Genomic DNA, 12,850 nt, shown 5'->3' with positions numbered 1-12,850 from the left:
TAAAAGCGGAAATGCATTTATTGAATGCTTTGTATGTGAATGTACAGTATGGCCCATAAAAAAATGCGAAAATTGCATGATCATGAGTTTAGCATCTAGAAGCGTTATTTTCATTGTTTTTGTGAGTGAATATAATTTCTGATGACTGTTGTATATTCTGACATAACTTTGCTATCTAAGACAATTTTTGTCATATTTTTCTTGCTGTCTTTAATAATGATATAAATCAAAGAGGTTTAAAGATTTTGTCCACTCAAAGTTAGAAACAGCGTCTGATTGTCGTATACTCTGGTGATAAACTTTCAACCCCAAAAAATCACAATTTATCGTTGAAAATATTGGGTTGTTTGCTATCAGAGGATGGAGGAGTTTTGAGAGAACGTGTTTTTCATGATCACAATAAAATATTTTGCCAGGGTCATAGTTTTGAGGGCATTTGCGTCTTATGGGTTTTATATGCCTCTATCTTTTGATAAAGTTTAATAAAAAATAAATACGGAAGTCAATATCTTTTTTTGAGGAAGAAATTTGTTACTTCGGTTAGAGACAACTTATATCAATACTAGCTCATAGGTTTTGAGCAAAACAGAGCCGCTTATCATACTTATATGAAGGTTCAACCACGGCTCTCCAAAATAAGCCGTTTTTTGTTCGAAAATATGTTAAAGTCTCCAATGATCCAGGTATGAATCCATTCTATAATTTGATATGGGCGAATGCTGGAGACAAGGTCTATAAAGAATCTCACCCCATCGCTGATGTTCTAGAAGCTTTCATCACAAAGATATTGAGCTCGATGACCGCATGATAAAATTTGAAGGTATGCTTCCAATTCCTCTCTAGTGAGGTGAAAGTAACAGATAAAAATCATGTCCAAAGCGAAAAACTGTGTCTCGACAGATTGAACAATACAAATAATGTTTAACATTTATGTTTTGTTCACATTTTCCTTATAAAAACTATCATAAAACATGATATGACGATTTTCGCATTTTTTATGGGCCATACTGTAGTGCTGATATAGTACTTCTTTTTAGAGTTATTCGTTATTTGTTACTAAGGGTACATTCGCACTAGTTGTTTTTACCCATTCCAAACACTATTTCTGATTATAACATCAACTGATAATGTCAATATTCAATTTTCTCCCATTCCAGCGAAACAACGATGGTATCCACTCGTCAGATGACCGGTGCCACGACGGAAGAAAGCCTTCTCTACCTGTTTCGCTCTTCATCAGTCGCCAACGCCAACAGCAGCAGCAGCAGCAATTCCAGCCAGCCTTCCTCGTCGAACCGATCCACCGCCACACAGAGCCATCATCACAATGGCGTTAGTGTCACAAATGTCGCTAGCAGCAGTAGCAGCGGGCTGGCAGTGGTACCGGTGGCGCTCAATTCTCTCCAGCACATGCCACCGGAGGACGGAAGTCTGAACCTGCTGGATCTGCCCGTCGAAATCCTTGGTCACATTTTCTCCTACGTGGGATACAAGAAAGTGTCGCAGATGCGAGTGGTAAGTCGATAGTGATTTGTGCCGCCATTATTATTGGGAGAAGGAAAGGGAATTGATGCGTACGAGGTCAACTCTCAACTCGTTGCCGGTCGTGAATATCGTCGATTTTAATTATTATGCAAATGGTCAACTTCACTGTGGAGCGCACCTTCTCCGAACACGGTCCTGAAACTCTCGGATGCGATTCGAACGCTATCATATTGAAAACAACAGGCACAATTTGCTTCTATAGTTGGTCAAAACATTGAAGCGTAAAAATTCAAACATATTATTTATTCATCAAAGTCTATATTCAATATTAATTTGTTTCTTTTCTTCCTACTTTTTCTACTCACCTCATTTCATGGTGTAACATATGCATTATACTTTCGTTTAGTGACAATAAATTTGAGCAAAGTGCTCAATCTTTTAGTTCACCAAGTTTTTGTAATGATCTATTGAATGGAAAGCAATTTTCATTCAAGTAGGAAGAATTCTGTCCACTAGATCCGTTCCAGACCACCGTGCACGGACTAACCGGTGATGATGACGTTAATGCCAATGAGCCAATCGGCGCACACCAGAAGCATGTTTTTTTGCGAAGAAGCGTTGCGATGAAAAAAAAAATTAGATTAAGTCAATCTGATAAACGAGATATGACGTGCAAATGATTGGATAAAAATGAAAAAATCATTTCGAATAAAGTTTCATTTCCGCTTAAAACTGTCATCTGGGCTGTCCCCTGTGACGTTTTTCACACCCGTTTCCACCCCCAACTGCCCAACTTGCTCTGCATCTTCCCTATCGTAGTCGTTTTCAGCCCCAACGAGGCATGAGGATCGTAGACCACTGGGATGACTGAAGCCGCTTCTGGCTGCTGCAATCGACAAAAATAAGAGAGAGAAAAATCGGTGTGCCATCGGAGTCACCAATCATGGCCTCTCGTCGATGAAAGTTTCGCAGCCATAGCTTTGTGGAATGGCAGTTTGGGTTGGAAAGGAGGAAAAAAAGTTAGCCATTTGAAGGGGAAATTATTTTTCCATTTCCTCATTTTGATCGGTTACTTTGTGTGGAAAGTTGTGGACGACGTAGAAGTTAAAATCAAATGTTCGATATAATTGTGTATCTGTAGTACGTCTAAAAATATCTATAAAGCATGTTATCAAACTTAACTGAGTTTTCAACAAAAATTCAAAAGGGGGTCATGGTCCCCACAAATTGCTAATAAAAGTGCTTATAATTGAACTTTCAAGAACATTTCAAAGTATTTAAAGTATTATTGAAACAATTCAAAAGTATTCATAGTGATTCAAAATTACAGGTGAGTCTAGAAGCTTAGCTTAGACTGACTGCACATATCAATGGTTGCTATTCCGTGATTGACCGAAGTCAGTGAAAATGCACAAAGAATCAACTAGAAGTTCGGCTGGGATTGGCCATAATCTTCTTCAGTGTGCATAATTCAGTGTCTCTATTTATACATGGTCAATAACGGCGCCGGCCACGTCCTTACAGTCAGGTGGGATTGGGGGAAGGACTGTTAGTGTGTAATCTTTGCTATTTGGAGACCGTGTTTGCCTCTGCATCTCCACAAAGGTTACTGGGAGGGATGTTTGTTAATGGGAAGGATCGTTGGGTCACAGGATTCACTTTGATAAGCGATTAGACCATGATAAATAATTATTTGTGAGATATAAACATGTTTATATGTAAATATAATATTTTCATTTGATATGAACAATATCTATGTAGAGAAAAAAATATGCCGACACTTGAGGTGACGAACCTTTCAAAGTTTGTTGAATAAAGTGAACCTTTTGGAAGTCTACACTTGAAGTGTCGAACCATTAAAAGTTTTTTTTAATTACAAAAAAGGTAAAAAGAAGAAGCTGTTTTTAATAAAAAAAAATTTAGGCAGAAATAATTTGTGAATCAGAGTTTATGTCGACACTCACAGTGACGAACCATTCATATTTTTTTGAAAAATCATATTTACGTCTCACCGTTTCAACGATTAAAGGTGCAGTCATACATATTTTATAGATTAGAAACAATAGCATGAAACGAGCTCACCAATTGATCCGTCATCCTTGAGCAGCAATCCTCTTTCAGCTTCACTCGTTTGCTCAGCTATATAAAAGCACTCAGAGAAAATAGGCGCGCAACCCGTGAGGGAAAACAACTGACGACTGCTGGGGCTTTCTTGACGCACTCCCCAGGACCAAGCGTCAACGTCGGAAGATCAAAAAGAACTAATCGAAAGCGGCACTTTTTCACTTTACTCGATCGACGCGGCACTTTTTCACTTTACTCGATCGACGCGGCATTGTTTCACTTTACTCGATCGACGCGTGACATGTTTGATCCTGTCCTCATCGCCGGCCACGGCAGGAGCAAGCGTCAAGGTTGAAGGTTGAAACACAACTCTCAAAATTACAGGTGAGTCTAGAAAGACATAAACATGCAAGTATGGGTTGACTTCAGTTGATACTCATAAATATTTGGAGACACTCAAAAACCGATTTGGACCAAGAATACAAGTTGTTATGCTTTGGCTTCTAAATCCATTATTGTAGTTCCTACTTCAAACAAAATTGTCGGGAAAATATCCTCCTAAAAGTTCAATGATATCTTATTTATGTTGTATCACAAAGCTATTCAGTTATTTTATTTCATGAATCTAGAAAAAAAAAACTAATACACCGAAAAATCAGAGGAATACAAAGTCCTTTCACAATAAAACATTGCATTCAGCTTTTTGACCACGTCCAATGCTGCAATCAGGTTTCCAGAATCCACATTTCTTCGAACGTTAAACACCACAATTGTAAATCCGATCGTGCGCGCAATCAAATTACAAATATCCGTTCGATTACAAATTCAAATTGGCATACAATGCGGGTGCAAGCAAGTAGCAGTAGCAACACGAAACACAGACGTCCAGCCAATTTCGCAGAATCCGATCCGTTTTTTTTCTCTTCTTGAACGTGGTACTTCTTCTTTCTGGCGTAACGTCCCAACTAGGATAGAGCCTGCTTCCCAGCTTAGTGTAATGAGCACTTTCTCAGTTATTAGCTGAGAGCTTTCTTTTTAAATTGACCATTTTTGCATTTGTATATCATGTGGCACCCATGAAGATACTCTATGTCCAGGGTCCTTCACGAAAAGATTCCCAACCGGCGGGATTCGGACCCATCAAGGTCTTGCTGAATATCTGCGCGTTTACCGCTACGTCTACCTGCTCCCCCCCATGAACGTGGTTATCGGTTCATTTGAATGGTACTCGCGTATTTAGTCGTGAGCTTTTTTTCTGTGATTCCGGAACGTTTGTTGGTGGGATGCATGCATAGAATGTTTGGATCCGTGGATTCGATCAGACGCGCGCACAAGCTGTCTAATTTATGTCTATCATTAATTTCAACGGCAATATCACGTTCAGAGCGCGATGGTGCCCACAGTATCTAGCAACCGGTAGTGAGATAAGATGAATAAATCGTGTTCCATTGCTCAAAGCAATATTACATTCCCAAATTGGTTTCGCGCGGCCCTCTTGCCTCGCGCGACCTAGGTGAGTACAGAAGCTTCCAGTGAGCACGATTTCGTGACGTATGTAGGGCCACTTTGGGCTGCGTTATTAGGATTTGTGATCCTGGTGGAGCGTTTTTCAATTTTCACGGGATCAGTGCAGTATCATGGAACTTTAATTCGATATCATAAACTACAATATTCACCAACTTAATATTCTTGTAGAATCGTTGGAAGGATTGTGACAAAAATTAAGCAGAATCTTTACAAAACCTTGGATATAATTCTCAAATAAATCTTGACATGATTTACGTGAGGAATCTGATAAAATCTTCAGCAGGGGTTCGCAGACTCCTTGTCGGGATTTCCAATGAACTCAGGAATTTATTTGCAAACATCCTGGGTATAGTTTTATTCAGTGTTGCTCAGACTCATTTCCCCGAAAATAAAATTTTCCGAACTATGAAGCCACGAACTACTACTACCATGCTCTATCCTCCTAAGATAGAAAAGCAGATGCTTAAGCTTGAGTACTGCACACAAAATCGATCTATTTTGATCCCAGAGAGCCACAATTCAAGTTTCGGTGAAATGAAATGAGTGAGTGAGTGAGTGCGAATCATTTCACCGAAACTTGAATTGCGGCCCACCGAGATCGAAACTGTCGGATCCCATGTGCAACACTCAAGCCCAACCACCTCCCCCTCCATCTCAGGAATACAACGCACAGTTATACCAGTTCATGGCTTCACAATTCGAATTTCGGGGAAATGAGTCTGGTCAACACTGGTTTTATTATAATCCTTGGAAGGATTCTCAAAGAATCTTAGACAGAATCAGAGAGACTATGGTAGAATCTTTTTGATAGGATTATGAGCAGAGTTCTTTGAAGATCCTGCTTTATCGAAGATTTCAAAATAATGAACAGACAAGGTTGTGAAAGAATTCTAGAAACAATATATGTAGAATTCCTGACAGATTTTTTGGAAAATCTTGCTGGGATGTGGGTTTTCAAATTGTGTTAGGAGGGGTTCTCAACAGAGTTAGAATTTCTATTTTTATTCATTTTCATAAGAAGCGTCCATTAACCTTTCGGTTATACCGCGAGTAGTCGCGCGTTGTACTTTGTATAACACCATTGGTATTTCATGTTCAACATGAAATATCTCACGACCTAGTTTAAATATAGCAAAACAATCTTCGGCAAAGTTGTTAAGGAGACCATGAGGTGGTCATTCAGATACGGAATTCCGCCATCAGGCGGCACTAGTCTGCATGAAAGTTTTGGTTTGTAAATATCTCAGGAGCCTGAACACTTAGAAAGATGGCGTCTTCGGCAAAGTTGCTCAGTAGCTCAAGGGGTATTACCCATAAATATGAGATTTTGCCATTAGGCGGCACTAGTGAGCATGTAACTTTTGTTTTGCGGATATCTAATTATCCTGACCACTTAGAAAGATGCGTCTTCGACAAAGTTGTTCAGGCTCAAAGGCTATCATTGCTCAAACTATTCAATTCAAAATTTTGCAATCCAATGACGCCAGCGAGCTTGAAATATTTGTTTCTCAAATAGCTCAGGAGTGTGATCACTTTGTAATATAGCGTTTTCGGCAGAGTTATCCAATGTTGCCACCAGACATGCTCACTAGCACCGCCTGGTGGCATATTGAATTTATAGGCTCAAAGCCCTTGGGCTACTAACAATTTTGCCGTAAACGCCATCCTACTAAATTATCAGGATCCTGAAATATTCGTAAAACAAAAGTTGCATGCTCACTAGCGTCACCTCACGCTTAAATTATTTTACCGTAATCCGTAAATTTCATCGTAATCTCAACAGCTGAACAGTTCGGTGAAATAAAACACCGCAATTCCGTCCAAATTCAAAGGATTCCGGTGAAATTTTACCGAAAATTGTAAAATTTACCGTACTTCGTTAATTTATTTCACCGAACATTTCAGCGTGCTAGTAGCAAAATCTCAGATTTCATGACATAAATAATGATATCCCTCGATCTACTGCACAACTTCGCTGAAGACGCCGTCTTTCTAAGTGGTCAGTATGTTGAGATGTCCGTGAAACAAAACTTTCATGCTCACTAGCGCCACCTTGAGGCAAAACTTTGAATCAACTAGCTCGAACATCGATAGCGCTTGAGCTACCGTACAACTTTGTCGAAGACGCCATCTTTCTAAGGGGCTGTATATTAATTACGTAAGGGTTTATGGGGGTAGGCGGGGTCTGAGATTTCTTACGCGGCATACAATTTATTTTTAATTTTCATACAAAACATCTTATCATGGAGGGAGAGTGGTTGAAAATCCCAAAAATTGTTAAACGTAGTTAATGGACAGCCCCTAAGTGGTCAGGATACTGGAATATCCGTTCAAAAGCTCCATGCTCTTGATAGCCCTTGAGATACTGAACAACTTTGCCGAAGACGACATCTTTCTAAGTAATCAGACTCTTAAGATATACGCAAAAAAATAAAATATGCTCACTAGGGCCGCCTGTGGCAAAATTTTGAATCAAGTAGGTTGAGCAATAATAGCCCTTGCGTTATTGAACAACTTTGCCGAAGACGCCAACTTTCTGAATGGACAAGCTCCTGAGATATCTGCAAAACAAAAGTATAAGTTTTATGATCACTAGTGCGACCTAGTGGTCAAATTCTGAACTAAATGGGGTACCATCAGATTGCGCTCCACCTCCAGAACTTTTACTGAAGATCCAAATTTCGAAATTATCTAGATTTTGAGATATATCTGTAGCATCATCAACACTACAAGTAGCGCATCCCTTGCAACATCTTCCATGCAACACTTTGCGATTTACTCGCAAGGCACATTGAGACAAGCAGCCTGATCACAAAATGTATTCACTTGCATTACAACTCTATTGAACTATTCAAATATGGAACTATGATGTATTCAAATCTAGAATGTATTGTTTCTTGAACTATATAAGGGAAAATCCCCAACCAAATAGATTAGTTTTTATCTAGAATTAGAACACGCTGTTTTACTCGTTAGAATCCGTGAAGTCGTCCTATAGTTGGTGACCCCGTGTGCGCGAAATGGAAGACGATAAAACATTACCTGTGCAACCCGGAACCAGCGGTATGCTGCAGTTTGAAACCGCCAATGTGGACACAATTAACATGCCACGACTAAATCCGCCGGTGATGTCAGCTTCCAACATCGACTCTTACTTTCTGTCTTTGGAGTTCTGGTTTGCCGCCTCAGGACTGGGCAATCAACACGATACTAAGAAGTACAATATCGTCATGGCTCAGGTGCCACCGGAAAAGTTGACGGAGCTACGATCCATTATAGATGCCACACCGGCTTCTGAGAAGTATCCGTACGTGAAGAAGAAGCTTATTGAGCATTTTGCAGACAGCCAGCAAAAACGTCTACAGCGAGTGCTTTCCGATATGCCTCTTGGTGATATGAAACCCAGCCAGTTATACAGTGAAATGATGCGTGTGGCCGGTAACTCGTTGGGTGAACCCGTGCTTCTCGACCTGTGGACTTCCAGACTTCCACCGCATGCTCAAGCAGCCAAATGGCTGATTCTGCGTTGGAAAACGGCGAATTATCTTCCTCAGCAACCATTTTTCGCCTGAAAATTGCAGACACGATTACAAACAGGAGCTTCCTCATCGACACGGGAGCTGATGTGTCTGTAATACCAAAAGATTCTAATTTAGTTCGTGTCAAACCAACTACAATAAGATTGTTCGCCGCAAATGGAACCCCAATCAAAGTATATGGAGAAGCACTACTAAAAGTCAGCCTTGGGCTTCGTCGAGAATTTCTATGGAGCTTCCTCATAGCTGATGTGACAACAGGCATAATCGGCGCAGATTTCGTTAGCCATTATGATTTGTTGATAGATCTGAAGCGACATCGCCTCATCGACAATACTACAAAACTCGAAACAATGGCAGTGCTGACACCAACGAGACATTTCTCCATCAAAACGTTTAGCAAAACATCACCATTTGCGGAACTGCTGAACGATTTTCCATCTATCACACAGCTAGCACCGCCTGGCACAGTAAGTAAATCCTCTATAGTTCATCGTATCGAAACTACTGGCCAGCCTACTTTTGCTCGACCAAGACGACTTGCTCCTGATAAACTTATGGCTGCACGTACTGAGTTCGAAAACTTGATGAAGTTGGGAATCTGTCGGCCATCGTCAAGTAGTTGGGCCAGTCCTCTGCACATGGTGAAGAAGGCGGACGGTACTTGGCGGCCCTGTGTAGATTACCGTGCACTCAACGCTCAAACTGTTCCTGATAGATATCCTCTTCCTTACCTGCAGGATTTCACCAGTATTCTGCATGGAAAAAGTATCTTCTCAAAAATTGATCTTCAAAAGGCATTCCATCAGGTGCCCATACACCCTGAAGACATCCCGAAGACTGCAATCACCACTCCGTTTGGATTATTCGAGTTCACCCAGATGACGTTCGGCCTGCGAAACGCTGCTCAAACCTTCCAGCGACTAATCCACGAGGTGGTACGCGAACTGGATTTCGTGTACCCATACATCGATGACATCTTTATTGCTTCATCGTCGCCAGAAGAGCATCGAGATCATCTTCGACAATTGTTCAAGCGACTGGAAGAGCACAACCTAGCGATCAACGTAGCAAAGTGTGAGTTTGGAAAGACTGAATTAACTTTCGTCGGTCACTCAGTTTCTCCTGGCGGAATAAGCCCGCTGCCCGACCGTGTCGAAGCAGTACGCAATTTTCGACGTCCAACTACGGTGAAGGAGCTCAAAAGTTTTCTCGCTGTTATCAATTTCTACAGAAGGTTCATCCCGAATGCCGTAGTGGCACAAATACCATTACTCGACATGACCTCTGGAAATAAACGCAACGATCGATCTCTACTAGAGTGGACGGATTCGACTGTGTCAGCATTTGAACAATGCAAACTACAACTAGCAAATGCTGCTCTACTCGCTCACCCTGCTAGAAATGCCGAGTTGTCTTTGTGGGTGGACGCATCCAATACAGCTGCCGGAGCTGTACTACATCAAGTCATTAACGGTCATGTTCAACCACTCGGTTTCTTCTCCAAAAGGTTCGACAAGGCACAACTGAAATACAGTACGTATGACCGAGAGTTGACGGCAATGTATCTAGCAGTACGGCACTTCAAATATATGTTAGAGGGACGAAATTGTCACATATACACCGATCATAAGCCGATCGTGTTCGCTTTCCAACAAAATCGACAGTTGGACTACATCGGTCAAATCACTACCGATATCCGTCATGTAGCAGGTAAAGAGAATTTCACCGCAGATTTGCTCTCTCGCATTCTTGCTGTCCATGCCATCCCAACGGTTGACTTTCATGCACTCGCTACCGATCAAGAGACCGACGACGAGTTGACAACAATACTGGAAGGTAAATTGAAAACATCGTTGAAACTCAAAAAATTCACTATGCCGGGGACTGCAAAGCAATTGTACTGTGATAGTTCTGGAGATCGCATCAGACCTTTTATAACAAAAAGGTTCCGAGACCAATTTCTTCAAGCAACCCACAATCTCTCACATCCAGGTACTCGCGCGACGGCCAAGCTGATGACTCAAAGATTCGTTTGGCCAAGTATACGGAAAGATAGCATTGCCTACGCAAAGCAATGTGAACAATGTCAGCGTTCCAAAGTGACTCGTCACACACATTCACCACTTGAACGATATTCAGTGCCTGACGAAAGGTTTTGTCATATCAATATTGACATTGTTGGACCCTTTCCGCCGAGTAATGGGAATCGTTATTGTCTCACCATCGTTGATAGGTTTTCCCGTTGGCCAGAGGCGATACCTGTTCCTGATATGACTGCACCTACCATCGCACAAGCTTTAGTGACTGGGTGGATTTCTCGCTTTGGCGTACCCAAACGAATCACATCTGATCAAGGACGTCAGTTCGAATCGACTCTCTTTGCTGAATTGCTACGTACGTTTGGGATCACTCACCTCCGTACAACACCATATCATCCCCAATCTAATGGTATCATCGAGAGATGGCACCGAACGCTCAAAGCCGCTCTTCTCTGCCACAACGCTGATCGCTGGACCGAGCACCTCCCGATGATCTTGCTTGGTTTGAGAACCATCCACAAAGAAGATATCAGAGCTTCGCCGGCTGAAATGGTTTATGGAACGACGCTTCGGATTCCTTGTGAGTTCTTTGGTGAAAACTCTCGCAATATCACGACATCCGAGTTCGCCAACACTCTGCGAGATGCTATGCGAAAGATACATCCACCCAATACGGCATGGCATAATAGAGGTAAAGTGTTTGTTCATCCCGACCTCAGGTCGTGCAAGAATGTTTTCGTCCGCAACGATTCGATTAGACCATCACTATCACCACCATATGATGGCCCTTATCCAGTGCTCTGCCGATCCGATAAGCACTTCAAGCTAAACATCAATGGTCGGTCTGTGAATATTTCGATAGATCGACTGAAACCTGCCTACACGATCGAGGAGCAACAGCAACCACAACCTCCCTCTAATCGTTCGACATCAACAACTTCGCTCGATCAACCGACAACAGTAACTCGTTCTGGGAGACGAGTCAGAATTCCGCACCGATTTCGTTGACTGTCGTCTGTTCTAGAAGGAGGGTAATGTAGCATCATCAACACTACAAGTAGCGCATCCCTTGCAACATCTTCCATGCAACACTTTGCGATTTACTCGCAAGGCACATTGAGACAAGCAGCCTGATCACAAAATGTATTCACTTGCATTACAACTCTATTGAACTATTCAAATATGGAACTATGATGTATTCAAATCTAGAATGTATTGTTTCTTGAACTATATAAGGGAAAATCCCCAACCAAATAGATTAGTTTTTATCTAGAATTAGAACACGCTGTTTTACTCGTTAGAATCCGTGAAGTCGTCCTATATATCGTTTTTAATTGATGGTCCACTTAAACCGCATATAGTGCGTTCATTATTATGCGATTTCTATGTACATTTGTTGATTTGACCGTAGCTTAGCTTAGCTTAGCTTAGCTTAGACTGACTACACATATCAATGGTTGCTATTCCGTGATTGACCGAAGTCAGTGAAAATGCACAAAGAATCAACTAGAAGTTCGGCTGGGATTGGCCATAATCTTCTTCAGTGTGCATAATTCAGTGCCTCTATTTATACAGGGTCAATAACGGCGCCGGCCACGTCCTTGCAGTCAGGTGGGATTGGGGGAAGGAATGTTAGTGTGTAACCTTTGCTTTTTGGAGACCGTGTTTGCCTCTGCATCTCCACAAAGGTTACTGGGAGGGATGTTTGTTAATGGGGAGGATCGTTGGGTCATAGGATTCACTTTGATAAGCGATTAGACCATGATAAACAATGATTTGTGAGATATATACATGCTTATACGTAAATATAATATTTTCATTTGATATGAACAATTTCTATGTAGAGGAAAATTATGCCGACACTTGAGGTGACGAACCATTCAAAGTTTGTTGAACAAATACCTAAATGTAACATTCCTACAGCTGTCAGGACGAAAGCATGTGTTATTATATTTTACTTATTTGAAAAGAAACAAAAAACTCGATTGGTTGGGACCAGGCGTTGCAAAATTCGCTCTCATTTGAGAATGAAGCACGATCAAAGCAAGCAAAGAAAAACATCCCATCTGTTGCGGTCCACGATCGTCATTGTATCGCAAGGTGTAACAAGTCTGATAAATGTAAAGCAGCGAGCGAGAGCCCCAACGAGAGAGCGATGATAAAATCCATTTTTCTCGCTCGTTTTTTCCGTTGGGG

The 12,850-nt window shown here is 41.4% G+C and overlaps 1 protein-coding gene across 2 annotated transcripts in view; it reads left to right on the top strand.

Moving 5' to 3' along the window:
- Nucleotides 1–12,850, top strand: part of LOC5572358 — a 305,718-nt gene that overhangs the window by 106,032 nt on the left and 186,836 nt on the right. For both annotated transcript variants that reach the window (XM_021849977.1, XM_021849978.1), the window contains exon 3: nucleotides 1,158–1,515. In XM_021849977.1, coding sequence (XP_021705669.1) covers nucleotides 1,168–1,515 — 348 coding nt within the window. In that variant the 5' untranslated portion in view covers nucleotides 1,158–1,167. The remainder of the gene's footprint in view (nucleotides 1–1,157; nucleotides 1,516–12,850) is intronic.

The sequence above is a fragment of the Aedes aegypti genome, chromosome 3, assembly GCF_002204515.2.
Source record: "Aedes aegypti strain LVP_AGWG chromosome 3, AaegL5.0 Primary Assembly, whole genome shotgun sequence".
Taxonomy (NCBI): Eukaryota; Metazoa; Arthropoda; class Insecta; order Diptera; family Culicidae; genus Aedes; species Aedes aegypti.
This window is presented reverse-complemented; position numbering and strand designations above follow the sequence as displayed.